Source organism: Mus musculus, chromosome 14 (assembly GCF_000001635.26).
Source record: "Mus musculus strain C57BL/6J chromosome 14, GRCm38.p6 C57BL/6J".
In the NCBI taxonomy this organism is placed as follows: Eukaryota; Metazoa; Chordata; class Mammalia; order Rodentia; family Muridae; genus Mus; species Mus musculus.
Window position 1 is genome coordinate 50,175,697 of NC_000080.6, and position 19,549 is coordinate 50,195,245.

At 36.1% G+C, this 19,549-nt stretch overlaps 1 protein-coding gene across 1 annotated transcript; it reads right to left on the reverse strand.

Moving 5' to 3' along the window:
* Positions 1-10,565: 10,565 nt before the first annotated feature.
* Positions 10,566-11,522, reverse strand: Olfr730 (olfactory receptor 730). Its single transcript, NM_146493.2, has one exon. It carries the CDS (start codon positions 11,520-11,522, stop codon positions 10,566-10,568), a length of 957 nt encoding a protein of 318 aa, NP_666704.2.
* Between the last annotated feature and the right edge of the window lie 8,027 nt (positions 11,523-19,549).

The window sequence follows — 19,549 nt, forward strand, 5'->3', positions numbered from 1 at the left end:
CGCTAATGTTTTAAAAGCCGTAGCTGATGCTCATGTTAACAATGTCTTTCCCTCCACTGCCTGTGTTTTGATTGCACATCTTATTGTAATTCTACTTCTCATTACACCCTTCCCTTTGCTAAATGATTGCCCTTAGCATGGGCTTTGTTCTGTAAAAAATAAAACTTATTCTGTTCTCCCTGCTGATAAAAGGGTATATGTGGGATAGTGTATTTACAACTACTTTATTCACCAAGCCTTTGCAATCAGTTACTAGAATTACAAGACTTCTTCTTGAAGACCGTGATGATTCCTTACAGCTATTAGATCTCACTATAGTCTCTGCCAATATGACCTTTATATTACCCTTCCCAGGATTTGTTGTAGGACTACAGAGAGAAATTTCTAAAATAGCCTGTCAAATATATTTATATCTACACTCTTCAAAGTCTTTAAACACGTTCATAATAACTATTTCAAAGTCCTTGTCCTATGATCCAACTATGTTCTATTTCCCAGGGCCTACTGTAGTAAGGTTCCTGGGTTCTGCTAGAGCCATATTGTCCCTTGGTATTACTGTGTTTTTAGCCTCACATCTAGTCACCTGTGTTTGAGATGATTGGGATAATTCTATTTATTGACAGGTAGTCTTCTTTTTATTGTATAGATGCTACCTTTCTTGATTTCTGTAGTCCTCCTTGGATCTAAGGAGACTGTGTTGGGTTGGCATTGCCTAGCATGGAATTTTTCTAAGTCCATGCTAATTGTGGCCACTGAGGCTACAGAGTAAAAGTGTTTCCAGATACTAGGGGCTGATAAGAAGGAATAGAATAAGTGCTATGAGAGTAAGGGTCCACAGGAAAGAGAAAAGCTGTGTCTGCCTGGAGGATCTTGGATTCGTCAAGGAATGGATTCAGAGGGAAAAACCAGATCCCTAAAGATAGTCTGTTCCAGGTCTAGAAATGAGAATAGAAAATTGTAATGGAGGAGAAAGACAGTAAATATCACCTACCTGATTTCCTGGTTTGATTTCCAAGTAGAGAGTTCCTCCAGATATTGGAGGCTAACATAAAAATATGGGGTAAGGAAAAAACAGAATTTTATACTATTAACCCATAATTTGAGCTTGTATTAATACCCAAATATTTTTAGTGGTATTACTACCAAACATGTCCACACTGGAAAATACACCCTGTATTTTCTTACTTAACTGTTTATAAATAGAGTCAGTATCTATTTTTCGAGAAACTTATTATTTTCCACTAAGTAATTTGTTTTGAACAACCATTAGATATTATTAATATATCTTTGTTGATGCTATAGGTTTTCTTTATTAAAATATAACATTTAGACATCTATTTGGTGTTGACATCTGAGTTATTTCCAATTCTTGCCATTTTGAAGAAAAGCTATGAAAACATGTATATTGGGGAACTTATCTATTAAGGTGGCAGTCTCCCATGACCAGATGGCTTTTTGAGTTTGGTGCAAAGTTGGGGTTTTCCTTTCTCAGTGGGGCTTTCTGTCTCTGTCTGTCTTTGTCTGTGAGTGTTCCTGAACACATATGCCTGACCTTGTATGAAACGTACAGGACATTTTACAAGGCTGCATGACTCAGCATACATGTTCCACTCTTCTTCCTGCTCTTCCTGCTCACTTGATACTATGACCAATTAGCCCTTTCCACAGGTAACCCTAAAAAAAGTCCCTATATAGTATATCCCTAAAGCAATAAAGTAGAGTTATCTCACTGCAGCAGACTCCTTAGGTCATTCCATCCATATTCATGGCTTGCCATCCAAATCCTGCTATCTCCTTTGTTCCCCTTATCACCTCAGGTTGGTGGCCAACAACCTCTGGGGAAAAATAGGAGACACATCCATCAATTAAAGGTTGTCTAGAGGTATTCTTAAGTGAATAAGGGAAGGGGGAGGAGGAATGGGATGAGGAACTATGTGAGGAAGGACTGAGGGAACAATGACTGTAATGTAAATAAGTAAAATAATTTAAATTAAAAAAATAAAATATGCAAAATTTGCTTCAGCATCATACATGACAAAAAATAAATACTAATCTCTCTTAGTAGCTATTTCCAAATTTCTATATGAATATTTTGGTGTGTGTTTGCTTACTTATATGTGTGGGTAGGTTGCCTGTATGGTGAGAAGTGTCTTAAATGTGTGCAGTATTAACAATTGAGTTTCTTTGTCAACTTTCTCGTTTTTATTAGTATTAAATTGTGATTTAAACAAATGAACCATTCCACATAAAATTTATATATTAAAATTAGAACTTTTATTCTTTTTTTCCAGACATTAATCATTCCCTCATTCTTTCAGTGACCCATTCCCACACTTATTAGAGAAATCATGTGTTCCAGTGCCTGACTTATTTTGCCTAATAATATGTCCTAAATTTTTGTTCACTTCCCTGGGAATAATATAATTTCATTCTCTCTATGTGTATGCCTCATACTTCTGTTGTTTTGTTTTGTTTTTCAAGGCAGAGTTTCTCTGTATAGCCCTGACTGTCCTGGAGCTTACTCTGTAGACCAGGCTGGCCTTGAACTCAGAAATCCACCTGCCTCTGCCTCCGAAGTGTTGGGATTAAAGGCATGCGCCAGCACTGCCTGGCTTCATATTTCTATTCATATACTGACAAGATTCTAGGCAAATCCATTTCTTAACTAATGTTAACAACAATACTGGAATCAAGCTGTTCACTAAAGCTGAAGTTGTTAATGGTGATAAGTCTCATTGGACATCAGTGCTGGGAGTAGAACTCAAGTCCTCTGCAATAGCAGCACTTAATATTAATGGCAGATCCGTCTCTTATTCCACATGTCTCCATCTCTTATTCCATATGTCTGCATCTCTTATTTCACATGTCTCCAAGTGCAAAAAGCTTTGTTTTGTTGTTTTAGATAGCATTTCTTCACTATATATTTTTAGCGACTCTTTTGAGATTAGTTCATGGTATACTCTTAATTTTTCTTTGGAAATTTTTATTTCCACACCCTTGGGTACAGAGTCTTGGCCCAGAAGGCATATTTGTGTATCCCTCAGTCACATTCTTAAACTACAACCTAGAAGAAGGAAAGCAGATGCTTTTCCATGACTGTATGTCAGCTATCCTGCAAGTCCTTGTTCCAACATGGAAAAAAAGTACAGGAATTCCTGGAGTAGTTGGATACTGTCAGCTATGGATAGTCAATCACCTCTACCCTAGCACCAGGGTTTTGTAGTCTTTGGAATGGATTGAGACTGAGTAGAGGACCTTGGAAGCCTTGTAAAAAGCCCTCGTGTCTGTGCTGGCCCTGGCTCTCCCAGACATTGCTAAAATGATTATGCCACTTGTATGTAGTTAAGGCATTGCCTATGGAGTCCTCATGAAAACTCTGAATGCTGGAAGAGAACAGTGACTTATTTGTTTAAGAGACTTGACCAAGTTACAGGTAGATGGTTGGTATGTATAAGGGCCACAGCTGCTACCTTCCTGGTGGTAAAAAAGCTGGCAAATTAACATTAGGACAAGAACTGTTCCTGAAATCACTACATTTTGTTGAGGCCCTCTTGAGGTGGGCACCTAAGAGATGGATGTCTAATTATCAGATGGTCCAATATCAAGCTTTGCTACTGGATCAACCCTCCATTTGGTTCCACATGACATCAGCCTTCAATCCTGCCAGTCTCCTGTGGAACAATGACCCCACAGAATCTCTGCATGACTGTCTTAAGGTAACCAACTTGATCAATTCTATCGGGCCTAATTTGACCTATGTGTTGTTGGTGTTATCAGAGTAGTTTCATTCAAAACAGGATTAGGTGTGCAGAAACAGTGCTGGTGACCCAAGATAAGATTATGTGGGCATAATCATTAAGCAGGTGATAAACCCCAGCTCAATAAGCCAATGCCACTTGACACCATCAGAACACAGTTGCCCCACAACAGCAAGTCCTGAATACCCTAACACACATGAAAAACAAGACTTCAACTTAAAATCCCATCTCATAAAGATGGTAGAAGATCTTAAGGAGGACATAAATAACTCCTTTAAAGAAATACAGGAGAGCACAGGTAAGCATGTAGAAGCCCTTGAAGAGGAAACATATAAAAAGAATCTTTTAAAGAAATACAGGAATACACAATCAAACAGGTGAAGGAACTGAACGAAACTATCCATGATTTAAATTGAAAATGGAAATAGTAAAAAAATCACAAAGGGAGACAACCCTGGAAATAGAAAACCTAGGAAAGAGATCAGGAGTCACAGATGCAATCAAGCATGACCAACAGAACAGAAGAGATAGAATAAAGAATCTCAGGCATAGAAGATACCAGAGAAGACATTAACACAACAGTCAAAGAAAATGCAAAGTGCAAAGAACTCCTAGCCCAAAACATCCAGTAAATTAAGAACGCAATGAAAAAAACAAAACAAAACAAAACAAATCTAAGCATAATAAGAATAGAAGGAAGAGAAGATTCCCAAATCAAAATGATCATGTTTCATTCCCAGGTAACATCTTCAACAAAATCATAGAAAAAAAAAAACTTCCCTAACCTAAAGAAAGAGATAGTCATAAACCATCAAGAAGCCTACAGAGCACCAAATAGATTAGACCAGAAAATTAATTCCTCCCATTACATAATAATCAAAACACTAAATGCACAGAGCAAAGAATGAATATTAAAAACTGTAAGAGGAAAAGGCCAAGTAACATATAAAGACATACCTATAAGAATTGCAGACGTCTTCTCAACAGAGACTTTAAACGACAGAAAATCTTGGACAAATGTCATGCAGACCCTAAGGAAACACACATGCCAGCCTAGGCTACTATACCCAGCAAAATTCTCAATCACCATAGATGGAGGAACTAAGATATTCCGTGACAAAACCAAATTTAAACAATATCTTTCCACCAATCGAGCTCTACAGAGGAAAACTCCAACATGAAGAGAGAAACTACATCCAAGAAAAAAAAAAAACAAGAAATAATCATCTAACAACAAACCCAAAAGAAGAGAACCACAAGAATATAATATGACCACTAAAAAAAAAAAAAATGACTGGTACTAAAAAAATCGTTGTTCTTTAATATATCTGAACATAAATGGATTTAGTTCCCCTAATAAATACACATAGACTAACAAACTGGATAAGTAAATAGGGCCCAGCATGTTGTTGCATACAGAAAACACACATCAGTGACAAAGACAGACACTACCTCAGACAAAAGGCTGGAAACAAAATTTCTAAGAAAATGGTCCCAAGAAAAAAGCTGGACTAACCATACTAATATACAGAAATAAAATAGGCTTTTAATCAAATGATATCAAAAGATATGGGGAAGGACACTTCATACTCAACAAAGGAAAAATTCACCAAGATGAACTCTCAATTCTGAACATCTATGCCCCAAATGCAAGGGTTCCCACATTTGTAAAAGAAGCATTACTGAAGCTCAAAACTAACATTGATCCTCACACAATAATAGTGGGAGAATTCAAAACCCCAGTGTCAACAATGGAAAGATCATGGAAACAGAAACTAAACAGAGATACCATGAAAGTAACAGAAATCATGAACCAAATGGATTTAACAGATGTCTACAGAGCTTTTTCACTCTAAAACAGAAGTGTATAGATTCTTCTCTGCACCTCGTGCTACCTTCTCCAAAACTGACCATATAATCAAACACAAAACAAGCTTCAACAGATACAAGAAGACTGAAATAATCCCATGTATTCTATTAGAACACCACAGACTAAGGCTGGTCTTCAATAACAACAAAAGAAGCAGAAAGCACATGTACTCAAGGTAACTGAATAACTCTCTACTTCGTAATAACTTGGTCAAGGAAGAAATAAAGAAATTAAAGACTTTCTATAATTTATGAAAAATTAAGGCATAGCAAACCCAAACTTATAGAACACAATGAAAGCAGTGCTAAGAGAAAAATTCAGAGCACTGAGTATCTTTATAAAGAAATTGGAGAAATCTTAATCTAACAACTTAATAGCACATCTGAAAGCTCTAGAAGAAAGTAAGCAAACACACCAAGAGGATTAGATGGCAGAAAATAATCAAATTCGGGGCTTAAATCAATCAATTAGAAACAAAGAAAACTATAGAAAGAATCAACAAACTAAGAACTGGTTCTTTGAGAAAATTAACAAGACAGGTAAACCCTTAGCCAAACCAACTAAAGGGCACAGAGACAGTATCCAAATTAACAAAATAGAAATGAAAAGGGAGACATAACAACAGAAATTTTGGGAATTAAAAAAAAAACATCAGGTCCTACTACAAAAGTCTATGCTCAAGAAAATTGGAAAATCCAGATGAAATGGATGATTTTCTATATACCAGGTACTAAATTTAAACTGGGACCAAGTAAACCATCTAAACAGTTCCATAACCCTTAAGGAAATAGAAGCAGACATTAAAAGTCTCCCAACCCCCCCCCCAAAAAAAATCCAGTGCCAGATGGTTACAGTGAATAATTCGATCACGCCTTCAAAGAAGATCTAATACCAATACTTCTCATACTACTCCACCAAATAGAAACAGACAGAATATTACCTAATTCCTTCTATGACACCACAGATGAGCTGATAACTACACCACATGAAGACTCAACAAAGAAAATTCAACAGACCAAATTTGCTTATGATTACTAAAGCCAAAATATTAAATAAAAATCTCACAAACCTAATCCATGAACCCGTCAGAATGATCATTCACTATGATCAAGTAGGCGTCATCCCAGGAATGAAGATATGGTTCAATATACAGAGATCCATTAATATAATCCACTATATAAACAAACTCAAAGAAGAAAACACATGATCATCTCATAGGATGCTGAAAAAGCCTTCAAAATATACAACATTCCTTCATATTAAAAGTATTGGGAAGACTGGGAATCCATGGCAGATATGTAAACATAATAAAACCAATATACAGCAAACCAACAGCCAACATCAAATTAAATGGAGAGAAGCTTGAAACAATCCCACTAAAATCAGGGACAAGACTTGGCTGCCCTCTCTCTCCTTATTTATTAAATATAGTGCTCAAATTTCTAGCTAGAGCAGTTAGACAACAAAAGGAGGTCAAAGGGAAACAAAACGGAAAGGAAGCAGTCAGGGTATCATTATTTGTAGATGATATGATAATATACATAAGCGACCCATAAATTATACCATAAAACTCCTATACCTAATAAACGACTTCAGCAAAGTAGCTGGATGTAAAAGTAACTCAAACAAATCAATAACCTTTCTCTATACAAAGATAAATGGGCTGAGAAATAAATTAAGGAACAACACCCTTCACAATAGTCACAAATAATATAAAATATCTTGGTGTAACTTTAACCAAGCAAGTGACAGATGAATGGCAAGAGCTTTAAGTCTCTGATTAAAGAGATCAAAGAAGATCATAGAAGATGGAAAGATCCCCTATGCTCATGCACACACATAATACATGTATCTATAGTATACACCTATAATATATGCACATATGTATATATAACATAATATATGCATATATGTGTATATAACAATATATATATATACCTATAATATATATTATATGTGCATATCACAAATGCTGAAATTAGTATGATTTAATGTCTACTTATGTCTATAAACACCTACCATCAAAAAGGGAGAAATAATAAAACAGGAAGATATGAACTAATATTTTATTTAAACAATAAAAATACAAGCAAAATCAAAGAAAAAATAAAGTTAAAGAGATCTGCTTTCCATTCCACAATGATGGTGTTTGCTTTGGGGTGAGGGTGCTACATGTCTGTAGGACACTGGTTTTTCTGGGTTTGGTTTGGGTTTGAGGGATGCTTGTTTGTTTGTTTGTTTGTTTTCCTTCTCAAGCTACTCTCTTCCACTGAGAGCAAGCCTTCATATTGTTTGGCTTTCTTTGTTGACCCTGTTTTGGTTTTGCCACAAGAAAAGGATGTGTTTTGTGGACTTGGCTGTGGTTATTAATCTGTGTGACCCCTCAGTCTGTAGGTACTAAACATCAACAAGCTGGCAGTCTCCTTTAGATTCTGGCAACTTTAAGCACTTACTACTATTTCTTACTCTTCATGTAAGCTAATTACTCTCACAGGACATCTGGTTCCTAGTAAAAGATTTCCCCTTTGGCCAGAAGTCTGTGGACATTATGGCTGGTTGGATGTGAGCAGGGGGGGGGGGGGGGATATCCGCACAAGATATTTCTTTCAAGTGTGGTTGGTTTCTTCACACAAACATTCATTATATCACACTAATGTAAAAGTTATCCAGATATCTCATTGAGCATAGAATAGTTGATTGGGCAGAAAATGTCACTGTTCCACTGGGGAATTTTCTTCAGTGTGGATCCTTCAGAAGTTTGAAGCCTCAACACAACACATATCTGCCATGAAATCCTTCAGCTGTCACAGGCTGGGAGAATGGCATTGATGGAGGTCCAGATGGTACTTTAGAGCATTGTCCAGCAGCTAGTGATGACAGAGAGGCATGTGCAAGCCCAATGACAATATCAGAATTTCAGCAGTCACCGATACCAGGGCTACCCACAGAGGTCAAACACAAGTCCTCTTCCTAGATGATCACAATCTCAGAGACAGTCTAGTGTGATCCTAGCAACTATTTCCAAAGTTCTAGCTTTGTATCATTTCATTGAGCCTTAGCTGGCATCTATGCATCTATGATGCTTTGCGGTGTAGTATATGTTTAAGAAACTCACTGGTCAATGGCACCATTCTTACTACTGCTTAGAGACTCTGAATCCACTGCTTATTTACAAAACAACGTGGTAATATCACCCTCTGCAGATTCTATTTCAGAGGTTTAAGTGTCATTGTAACTGTTATTATGTAGTTCTTTTCCTGACATAAATGTGATCACTGCTTATGTAAATACCATCAATGTCTTTATTGTTAATTTCAAAATTGACTTAAAATTCTAAACACAATATCTCAAACTTTTACCCTAAATTTGTTTACTTGTTTGCATTTTGTGTTTAATGAAAAACAAAACAATGAAGTTGAAAAGCAGAATATGCCTCTTAAAATTTAGACTAAACTCAAAAGTTAGAGATGTGTTATTCTTAATTAACCTCTATATATAATACTCTAATCCATATACAACTTGTGTATCTCTTCATTTGCTTGATAATTCCAACAAATAAAAACAGCTAAATATTCATAAGTATTTGTTTGCTGCATATCCTACCTTTGGTGGTTACACCTGGGGAAATATATTTGATACAATTTTTAAAATTACTATTTAGTAAAATTCAAGTAATAGTGATTTACTCAATGTTTGCTATTATTTTTAAATGATCTTTTGCAACATATAGTAAACATTATTACAATATTTTCCAACTTCTAGTATTTGCAATTTGAGTCACTGTCAGTGGAATGATCTTCATTCTTAGTGTACAAAAATGATAATGTTTAAAACACCTAACAAAACTTACTTGCATATAAGACACACTTATTAAATTAACAGTTTATTACTAAACAGAAACTTTTCCCCAAGTTTTAAACAAAAATAATTCTTTAACCAAAAGGTAAATCAATACAATAATTTAGAGTTAAACCGGGGATTAGTGGGACATGTCTTTAATCCCAGCACTCAGGAGGCAGAGGAACATGGGTCTCTGAATTCTAGGACATCCTGAGCTACACAGAGAAACCATATCTTGAAACTACCACTGAAATAAATAAATAAATAAATAAATAAATAAATAAATAAATAAATAATGATAATTTAGTGTTACACATTACTCTTAATGAATTTATTATTGTGAGCTATCCTTCTTAATTTATTTCTAATGTTAACTTCCATGAACCTGCTGAAACAAAACTTATCATCTTTGCAACTCACCTCATAACATTGTCTGATTTTTCAGGATTGTTGCACTAGCCTTCAAATCATCATTGTCAGAAAGAGGCATCAAAATAGTGCTGTGGTTGTGATTAGTGGTGGTTGATGTAAGAGTGAGATACTGATGCTCCTTAGTTGATGTGGCTGAGAAAGAACTCACACTTACACGACTTCTCTACACTTTGTCTACATTTCCATATTTACATATACCAGGACTTCTCTACCAGATATTATAAATTGATTTAGATGTAAAACAGAAATGGTGCAAGTTTGTGGAAAATGATGATTTGGAGACAGAAATTTATTTTCTACAGCAGTGATGAAACCTTATGGATCATAGAAATCCTGCCCATTTGTTGTGCTTTAGGTGGTATCATGAGTTTCTGTGTGTACACAACTGGCATCATTACCCGTAATCATTAGTCCCTCTTTAAGCTGTATTTAATTGTTCTTCTTTTCTATTAACCTGATTATTCAACATCCCAACTAATTTTAAACAGTAAATTCTACTATTAAACAGTAAATCCTATCGCTTTTATAGACTAGTTTTTTTTTTCCTGGAAGCAATTATTTCCATTAACTCCCTTTTAAAGTTTCAAATGTATTTTTTAAGACATGCATAACACAGTATTGCTGTTTCACAAAACCCATTATACTTAATAATGAAGAATTTAAAACTATAAAGAATGGGAAGGAGTTTCTGTACTAAAATTTAGGAACTTACTTCTCAGTTTCCTCATGGCTGAATTTACTTCATGATTTCTCAAAGTATATATCACTGGGTTCATAATGGGAGTAAATATAGTATAAAATACAGACAGTATCTTTTCTATCACAAAGCTGTTTTGTGGCCACATATAGATAAAGATACATGGCCCAAAGAACATGAAGACAACGATGAAGTGGGCTGTACAGGTTGAAAGAGCCTTAGATGATCCTTTGGAAGAATGGTGCTTGATAGTAACCAGCACAATAATGTATGAATTAAATAACAGAATGAAGCAAGATAATGCAATAATGCCACTTGTTGAAATCATAAAGAGACCAAGAACATAAGTATCTACACAAGACAGCTGGAACACCACAGGAAGGTCACAGAAAAAGCTATCTATCTTATTGGGACCACAGAATGGTAATGTGAGGGCAAATATGACCTGACTCATTGAATGCATGGTTCCTACAACCCATGAGGACACCACAAAGGCAATACACACCTGGGGACTTATGATTGAGGCATAGCGCAGAGGTTTACAAATTGCAATATACCTGTCAAAAGACATGGCCATTAGTAAAATAATCTCAGTACCAGTGAACAGGTGGAGAAAGAATATCTGAGCAATGCATCCATCAAAAGAGATTGTTTTATGATCAGTTAGATAATCTATGATCATCTTGGGAGTAGCAAAGGAAGCAAGAGACATATCAATAATAGAAAGATTGGTAAGCAGAAAATACATAGCAGAGTGTAGGTGAGAGTCAGATATGACGATGAGGACTATCATGCTATTACTCACCATTGTTGCCACATAAAAGAGTGAAAATACTATGAAGAAAAATATCTGTAGTTCCCAGGAATTAGAGAGTCCCAGCAAAACAAATTCAGTCACAACAGACTTATTAGCCACATTCATCATCTGGATTCATAGGTAGTAGGTGCTTCATATAATATACTATCCTTTTTCTATATCTTATCAAAGAGGTTGGCTCAAGAGATGATTATACAATATTAGTGAGGAAACAGTCTAAATAAATGTACTGAAAACATCACTCTTTTCTTGCAGCAAACACCAGTCAAATGCAAATAATATAAACAGAACTACCGTCTATTTGTCCATCTGTTTATCTAAATAATGATGATGATAGCTAAGGTTTTGTATGAACTTCCTTCATGCTGACAATGAACCATATTCAGAAAAAGACACACTTAGATATAAGTATACAGTGAGTCATTGCAAATGTAGTCATAAAGATATCCTTATTGAAAAATCAAATAAAAATATGTCACATGTAAGTTATCTTAAGTAACACAGCAGTACTTCACGGAACAGCTGTGGAGAAGTCATAAACATCCAAAGAACTGTTGACCTATTTATAAATATGAGTTTCTTGGTTGAATATCAGCAGACATACTGAGAACACTAGCTTTACTGGGACTGATGGGAAGGCTATCCTATTTACACTGGTACATGGGCATCCAGTGGAAGAAGATTACCCCTTATAATCAATGAAAATGAATTAGCTTCTTTTTTCCCCACAATTTCACTGTTATTAAAATAGGAGTTTGTTTCTCCAACAAACATATGAAAGTGTATAATTCAAAATTACATTTTGCTCCTAAAAGATAAATCACATATATTTTATAGGGAAGTGTTTAAAAATAAATATATCTCTTTTGTCAATTTTCTGTTTAAATGTTTCCATGGTATATGCCAACATTCATAAGTTGTTTTATTGATAGCCTGGAAAAGGACCAGCAATTTAGCCTTTTAGAAGAGGTCTCTTAACATAAAACGTTACTTACAAAATCTATGGCAGAATACAGGCTCTCCAATTATGGAGCACTAAGTATGTTCTTTCTGAGATTCCCCAGGAGGCAATTTTAAACACAAATGAGTGACCTTGCTGAACCATTAGCTGTTTAGGAACTTTAGATTTAAGTAAATATTGTAGAGAACTGGAAATTGACCAAGAAGTTATCTTGCAAAGGGATTCATTAAAGAAACAAAGAACGACAGCATTAGCAAGCTCACAAAGAGAATCTGGGAATCTTGTGGGATTTTTCAAAGGCTGTTTTTACCTGGACCTAAGTGGTTTAGGAGCCAGAAAGGAAAATGGGAAAATCAACATTTCAAAAAGTGAATACCAAGCAAAGAAATCACAGCCCCTGGTTATTTAACCCTGTATGGAAGTAATGGGGAAAAAAAAATCAAGACTATTCACCTCTGCTTTAAGTAACCTTGGGCTCTTTGGGGATTTCTAACATCAACAAATAAAAAAATTGGGAAAGTGCAATGAAATGTATCCTGTATGGAAATTATTTTCCAGGGATCATGAGCAAAATGGACCTCAAACAAAAGACAAATGTCTTGTAATGTCCTAACTATTATTAAATTGTAGGAATTGTTCAGACAACCTAAAGACATGATTTATGTATGGATTCACCTAAGTAATTATCAGAATTTCCTTTTTTCAGAAAGAAACTTAAGGCAGGTAATTATTAATTAAATAAGTATAGTGGGTAATTTTGACTAAGGTATTAATAGGAATGTGACCATTAATAAGATGAGAATTTTAAGTAACTATTGTTGTGTATAATTTCACTTATAAAGTGGAAGTTCTTGCAGTAGACTGAATTTATTAAAACAAAAATTGACAGGCTTTGAAGGTGGCTCAGTTAATAAAGATTTGTTATGAAAGAATAAAGATGAATATCAAGGATTTGTTTATGCAGCGAAGTGATAAAGGATGACTTCAATGCTGACTTCTGTCTGACTTCCATATGGAGGCACACATAAATATATATGCTTACACACACATAAAAATCTCCACAGGTATAGAACACATACATATTAGCAAATAAACAAATATACAAGTCAAAACAAAATTTGACTACGTTTTGTATGTGACCTCCTCCATTAGGGATTCTACTGTGCCTTGAAGGAGCACAACTCTACTATATTATGACACGTGACCTTGTTTGTTCTATGTTGAACAGAACTGACAACTGTGTTGACAGTTTGTCTCTTCAGAACTATTCTTTTTAATCTCTTTGGTCTCAGGGCAAGTAGAATGAAAACAAATAAAGAAGGGAGGTAATTATTCAAATGACCATGAAGATACGACATCACTAAGTGACATTTCAAGCCTTGTTCTATATATTGAGCACCATGCAGATCATTATGTTCAGCAGACTTTAAGTAAACATAAATTCAATTCAATTTACATGGAAGTGAAAAAAATTTACAATTACTGAAACAACATTTTAAAATAAAATTTCTATACTTATTTTTTTCTACTTCAAAGTCTTAATAAAGAAAAAGAAATAGTAATCAATATACTTACTACTTCCTAATACTATACAGGAACAGAGTAGAAGGTAGAAAAGTACATATTTTAGAAGTTGATTTTTATCTTATTTTCAAGATTATTATTATATAATTTCTCATTTCTCTTTCTTCCTCTAAACCACTCCATTTACCCTTTCTAATTATCTTTCAAATTCAAATTCATGGCTTCTTTACCAAATAATTGTTGGAAAATGCATGCACTTATGTATGTGTATGTGCATGTATATATTTCTTATATATTTTCCAAAATGTAATCTGCATAGTCTATTTTAAAATATATTCTGGATATCAATTATCTGTTAGATGTATAGCAGTCAAATTCTGCCTGATTCTGTGTGATTTCTCTTCACCAAGTTGATTATTTCTTTAGCTCTGCAGAAGCATTTGAATTCTATGAAGCCCCAATTGTCAACTGACCTTAATTCTTGTGGCAATGGAGGCCTATTCATAAAGGCCCCTTCTATACCTATGTCATGTAGGGTGCTTCCTTTTTTTTTTTTTCTAAAATTTTAGTATTTAAGATATCTAATCTAGGTATTTACTTTTTTGGAGTTAGTTTTTGTGTAAGGTGATAGATACAAGTCTAGTTTCATTCTTCTGTGTACTGGACACCCAGTTTCTCCAGAAACATTTGTTGAAGATGTTTTCTTAACCTTTTTATCACCTTCTTCAATTTCATGGCTGAGATTACATGTACATATTTTCTTAGGTCTTCTATTTTGTTGCACTAATTTACATGTCTGTTTTTGTGCCAGTACCAAACTGTTTTTAATTACTATGAGCACATATTATATAAGCTCTAGAATAGTAATCTCTTAACATTATGTTATTTGTTTAGGATCATATTGGCTATCTGGATTCTTTCCTGGTTCTCTACAAATTGTTTGATACATGTCCTTTGGTAAAGAATAAAATGAGATTTTTGAGTGTTATTTTATTGAATATGTAAATAAATTTTATTGAGTGCCATTTTCATCATATTATTATATCAACCAATCCATAAGCATAGGATAACCTTTCTTGTACTGTTCTCTTTCTTTCTCTTTTTTCTCATGTATTTACAATTTTCATTGTAAAGTTCTTGGTTAGGTTTATTCCTAAGCTTACTAAGGTTAAGTAGGTTTAATATTATAAAAATTATTCCTATTACATTATATAATTATATATTATTTTACTGTACAGTATTTTATAATATATTAATTCATCAATCATACCTTATGATATATTTTAATATTTAAATATATTTTATATAACAATATATCATATATAAATTATTATATGTTATCCCTAGATATTTTATTTTCATTCAGGGTATAATAGATGAGTATCTTTTGTGAAAGCATTCTCTTTAATTTTGGTTGGTGTTATTTTCTGCAAGTTGATTCTGTTTCCTGCCACACTGTTGAATCTATAGATCCTTTCTACATGATTTCTCTTAGAGTATTTGGGATCTGTAATATATAGTAACTTGGTTTTTGAAAATAAATATAATTTGACCTCTTGTTTGATCTGTATCCATTTTATTTCCTTTTCTTGACTTATTACTCCAGCTACAATTTGGAGCACTATATTGAAAAGAAATGGGGACAGTAGATATCTGTATTCTGTTTTTGACTAAAGTGGATATTGCCTCAAGCTTTTCTTCATTTAGGATGCCGATAGATGTTGGCTTCTCATATAGAGTTTTCATTATGTAGAAATATGCTCCCTCTACTACTACATTATTTAGGATTTTAATGTAAATAGCAAATTGGATTTGATCAAAGGCATTTTCAGCATATATTGAGAAGATCATATATTTTTCCTGTTTAATATTTTATGCAGTTTGTAAGATTTACTGACTTGCATATATTTAACCTTCCCTTCATTTCAGGTATAAAGTCAACTTGGTCATAATGGATAATCTTTTTGATGTACGTCTGCATGTCTGCATTCTGTTTAAAAGTATTTTATTAATTAATTTTTAATTTATGTTCATTGGAGATGTTGGCCTGTAGGTTTTCTCTTTTGTTGTTTGGTTTTGATATTAGAGTAATACTGGCTTCACATAAGAAGTTTAAGGGTCATTCTTCTGTTTCCAATTTCTTAAGGAATTTCATGATTTTTTTCCTGTCTTTAATTTCTTTTTTTTAATTGAATTTTTTTTCTATTTACATTTCAAATGTTATCCCCTTTCCTGGTTCCCCCTCCTAAGAACACCCTCTCCCTATACCATGCACATTCCCCCTGCTCACCAACCCACACACTTCCGCCTTCTGGCCCGGCCATTCCCCAACACTGGAGCATAGAGCCTTCATAGTACAAAGGCCTCTCCGCACATTGATGTGTGACTAGGCCATCCTCTACTGCATATGCAGCTGTAGCCATGAGCCCTACCAGGTGTGGTCTTTGGTTGGTGATTTAGTCCCTGTGAGCTCTGGGACTACTGGCTAGTTCATATTCTTTTACCTCCTATAGGGCTGCAAACCCCTTCAGCTCCTTGGGTCCTTTCTCTCGCTCTTTTATTGGGGATCCTATGCTCAGTCCAATGGATGGTTGTGAGCATCCACTTCTGTATTTGTCAGGCACTGGCAGAACCTCTCAGAAGAGAGCTATATCAGGTCTTCTGTCAGCAAGCACTTGTTGGCATGCACAACAGTGTCTGCGTTTGGTGATTATAATTGGGATGTATCCCCAGCTGAGTCAGTCTCTAGATGGTCATTTCTTCAGTCTCTACTTCACACTTTGTCTCTGTAACTCCTTCCATGGGTGTTTCATTCCTCCCTTCTAATATGGATAGAAGTAACCACACTATGGTCGTCCTTCTTCTTGACTTTCATGTGGTTTATGAATTGTATCTTGGATATTCCGAGCTTCTGGGCTAATATCCACTTATCAGTGAGCACATATCATGTGTGTTCTTTTGTGACTGGGTTACCTCACTCAGGATCATATACTCCAGATCCATTCATTTCCTTATGAATTTCAGAAATTCATTTTTGTTGTTGTTGTTGGTTTTTTTTGTATTTTTTATTATGTATTTTCCTCAATTACATTTCCAATGCTATCCTAAAAGTCCCCCATACCCTCCCCCCCACTCCCCTACCCACCCATTCCCACTTTTTGGCCCTGGCGTTCCCCTGTACTGGGGCATATAAAGTTTGCCTGACCAATGGGCCTCTCTTTCCAGTGATGGCCTACTAGGCCATCTTTTGATACATATGCAGCTAGAGTCAAGAGCTCCGGGGTACTGGTTAGTTCATAATGTTGTTGTACCTACAGGGTTGCAGAACTCTTTAGCTCCTTGGATACTTTCTCTAGCTCCTCCATTGGGGGCCCTGTGCTCCATCCAATAGCTGACTGTGAGCATCCATTTATGTGTTTGCTAGGACCCGGCCTAGTCTCACAAGAGACAGCTATATCAGGGTCGGTTCAGCAAATGCTTGCTAGTGTATGCAATGGTGTCATCGTTTGGAGGCTAATTATGGGATGGATCCCTGGATATGGCAGTCTCTAGATGGTCCATCCTTTTGTCTCAGCTCTAAACTTTGTCTCTGTAACTCCTTTCATGGGTGATTATTTCCAATTCTAAGAAGGGGCAATCTTGTGTGCGCCCGACTGGCCAGCAAGAATAATGCTGCAACAGGATCCTTCCACACACGTTTATTGGGAGAGCTTGATTGCAGAGGGGAAGTGACCCCAAGCCCAGAACTGGTGCGGCTTATATAGGCCTAGGAGAGGCGTGTCTCACACCTGGATTGGTTGTGCTTGGGTTATGCTTACCACCTCATTTGCATGCCTACATCTGATTGGTTAACTTCTCTCTCATCTGATTGGTTAACTTCTCTCTCATCTGATTGGTTAATTTTGATTAGTTCTCAAAACCTCATCTTGGCAAAAAAACTTTACTGCCTATGTATGCGTGTGGCCAGCAGAAGCCAGCGCCACCCTGCAACGGTACATGTGGCTTCCCACATCTCCCCCTTTTTGTTTTAATAAAATGAGGCTGGTCTAGGCCTGTGCAATTATGTCCATCCGCCATGGCTACTGTTTTAGCTCGTTCCTCTAATGTCACAGACTTACCCGTCATAGGGTAACCCTATCGCCACCGGGCCCTGTGACTTAGGTTGGTCTGTGCATGAGGAAAGTTGCCCGTCTCTGGATACCGCAGTGCTGTGTGACAGTAACTGCTAAATGACCTAGGGCGAACTCTGCAAAAGAGGCCAGCCAAAAAATGAATTAGTGGGGAAATCATGATCACCCTATCGCGTGCAATGAGGAAACCTCAGAGATGTGGAAGGGCTGATCAATGATTGTCGAGTCTCTCTCATCCCAGTGCAATGGATCCATAAATCTGTGGGGTGCAAGAGCAGAGAACTCAGATGTCGACTAATTCTTGAGCATAGATAACCAAACTTCAGGGGAGGCGCCGTTTTCAATAGCTAAAAGTGCCTGAGTTATAATCACCTTGTCACGTTTTTTGTTGGGTTCTGAATTTGCATACCAACCAGAGCATGAACACCAGTTCACAGCATATGGCAGCACCAAACAAAATCACTCCCACCCATTCCTTAAAGTAAGAAAAAGCAGAGGTAAGCCAAGAGGTAAAATTGCCAACAATGATGGGTTCTATTCGAGTTCCATTAAGGCTTAAAATCTGGCATTAGATGTAAAGAATTGAGGAAACACCCGAATGCGTCAATGGCATGGTTTCAGGAACACAGAGCTCTTCAGTTTTCACTAGCGGGAGCACCCCCAGCCACAGGAACATCCACGTTTTCATAGCTCTGCTTGTTTTGAATTGCTCTGGTCAGCCGTTCTGGGACCCATAGCTGTTGTCGGTGATCCTGGGGAAACACAAAAACAAACCCTCTTGCCCATGTCAACACCATCAACTCTGGTGGGCAATGATTTCCACACCCTTATGGCAATCTGATTCACCTGCTCAAACACCTGCACTGGATATCCTGTCTGTTGTTCTGTTGTTCGGCACATGTGGCTTCCCACAGGGCAAAGTGTCCACACTTTGGTCTTCATTCTTCCTCAGTTTCATGTGTTTTACAAATTGTTTCTTATATCTTGGGTATACTGTTTCTGGGCTAATATCCACTTATCAGTGAGTACATATCATTTGAGTTCTTTTGTTCTAGGCAAATGATTGGCATCATCCTGAGTGAAATTCATTGTTTTTAATAGATGACTAGTACTCCATTGTGTAAATGTGTAACATTTTCTGTATCCATTCCTCTGGTGAGAAACATCTGGGATCTTTCCAGCTTTTGGCTATTATAAATAAGGCTTCTACGAACATAGTGGAGCATGTGTCCTTATTACATGTTGGATCATCTTCTGGGTATATGCGCAGGAGTGGTATTGCTGGGTCCTCAGGTAGTACTATGTCCAATTTTCTGAGGAACTGCCAAACTGACTTCCAGAGTGGTTGTATCAGCTTGCAATCCTACCAGCAATGGAGGAGTGTTCCTCTTTCTCCACATCCTCACAAGCATCTGCTGTCACCTGCATTTTTGATCTTAGCCATTCTGACTGGTGTGAGGTGGAATCTCAGGGTTGTTTTGATTTGCATTTCACTGATGACTAAGGATGTTGAACATTTT

Bases quoted from the DNA above. Each gene is read 5' to 3' on its own strand.
- Olfr730 (NM_146493.2), bottom strand. From the start codon at position 11,522: ATGATGAATGTGGCTAATAAGTCTGTTGTGACTGAATTTGTTTTGCTG.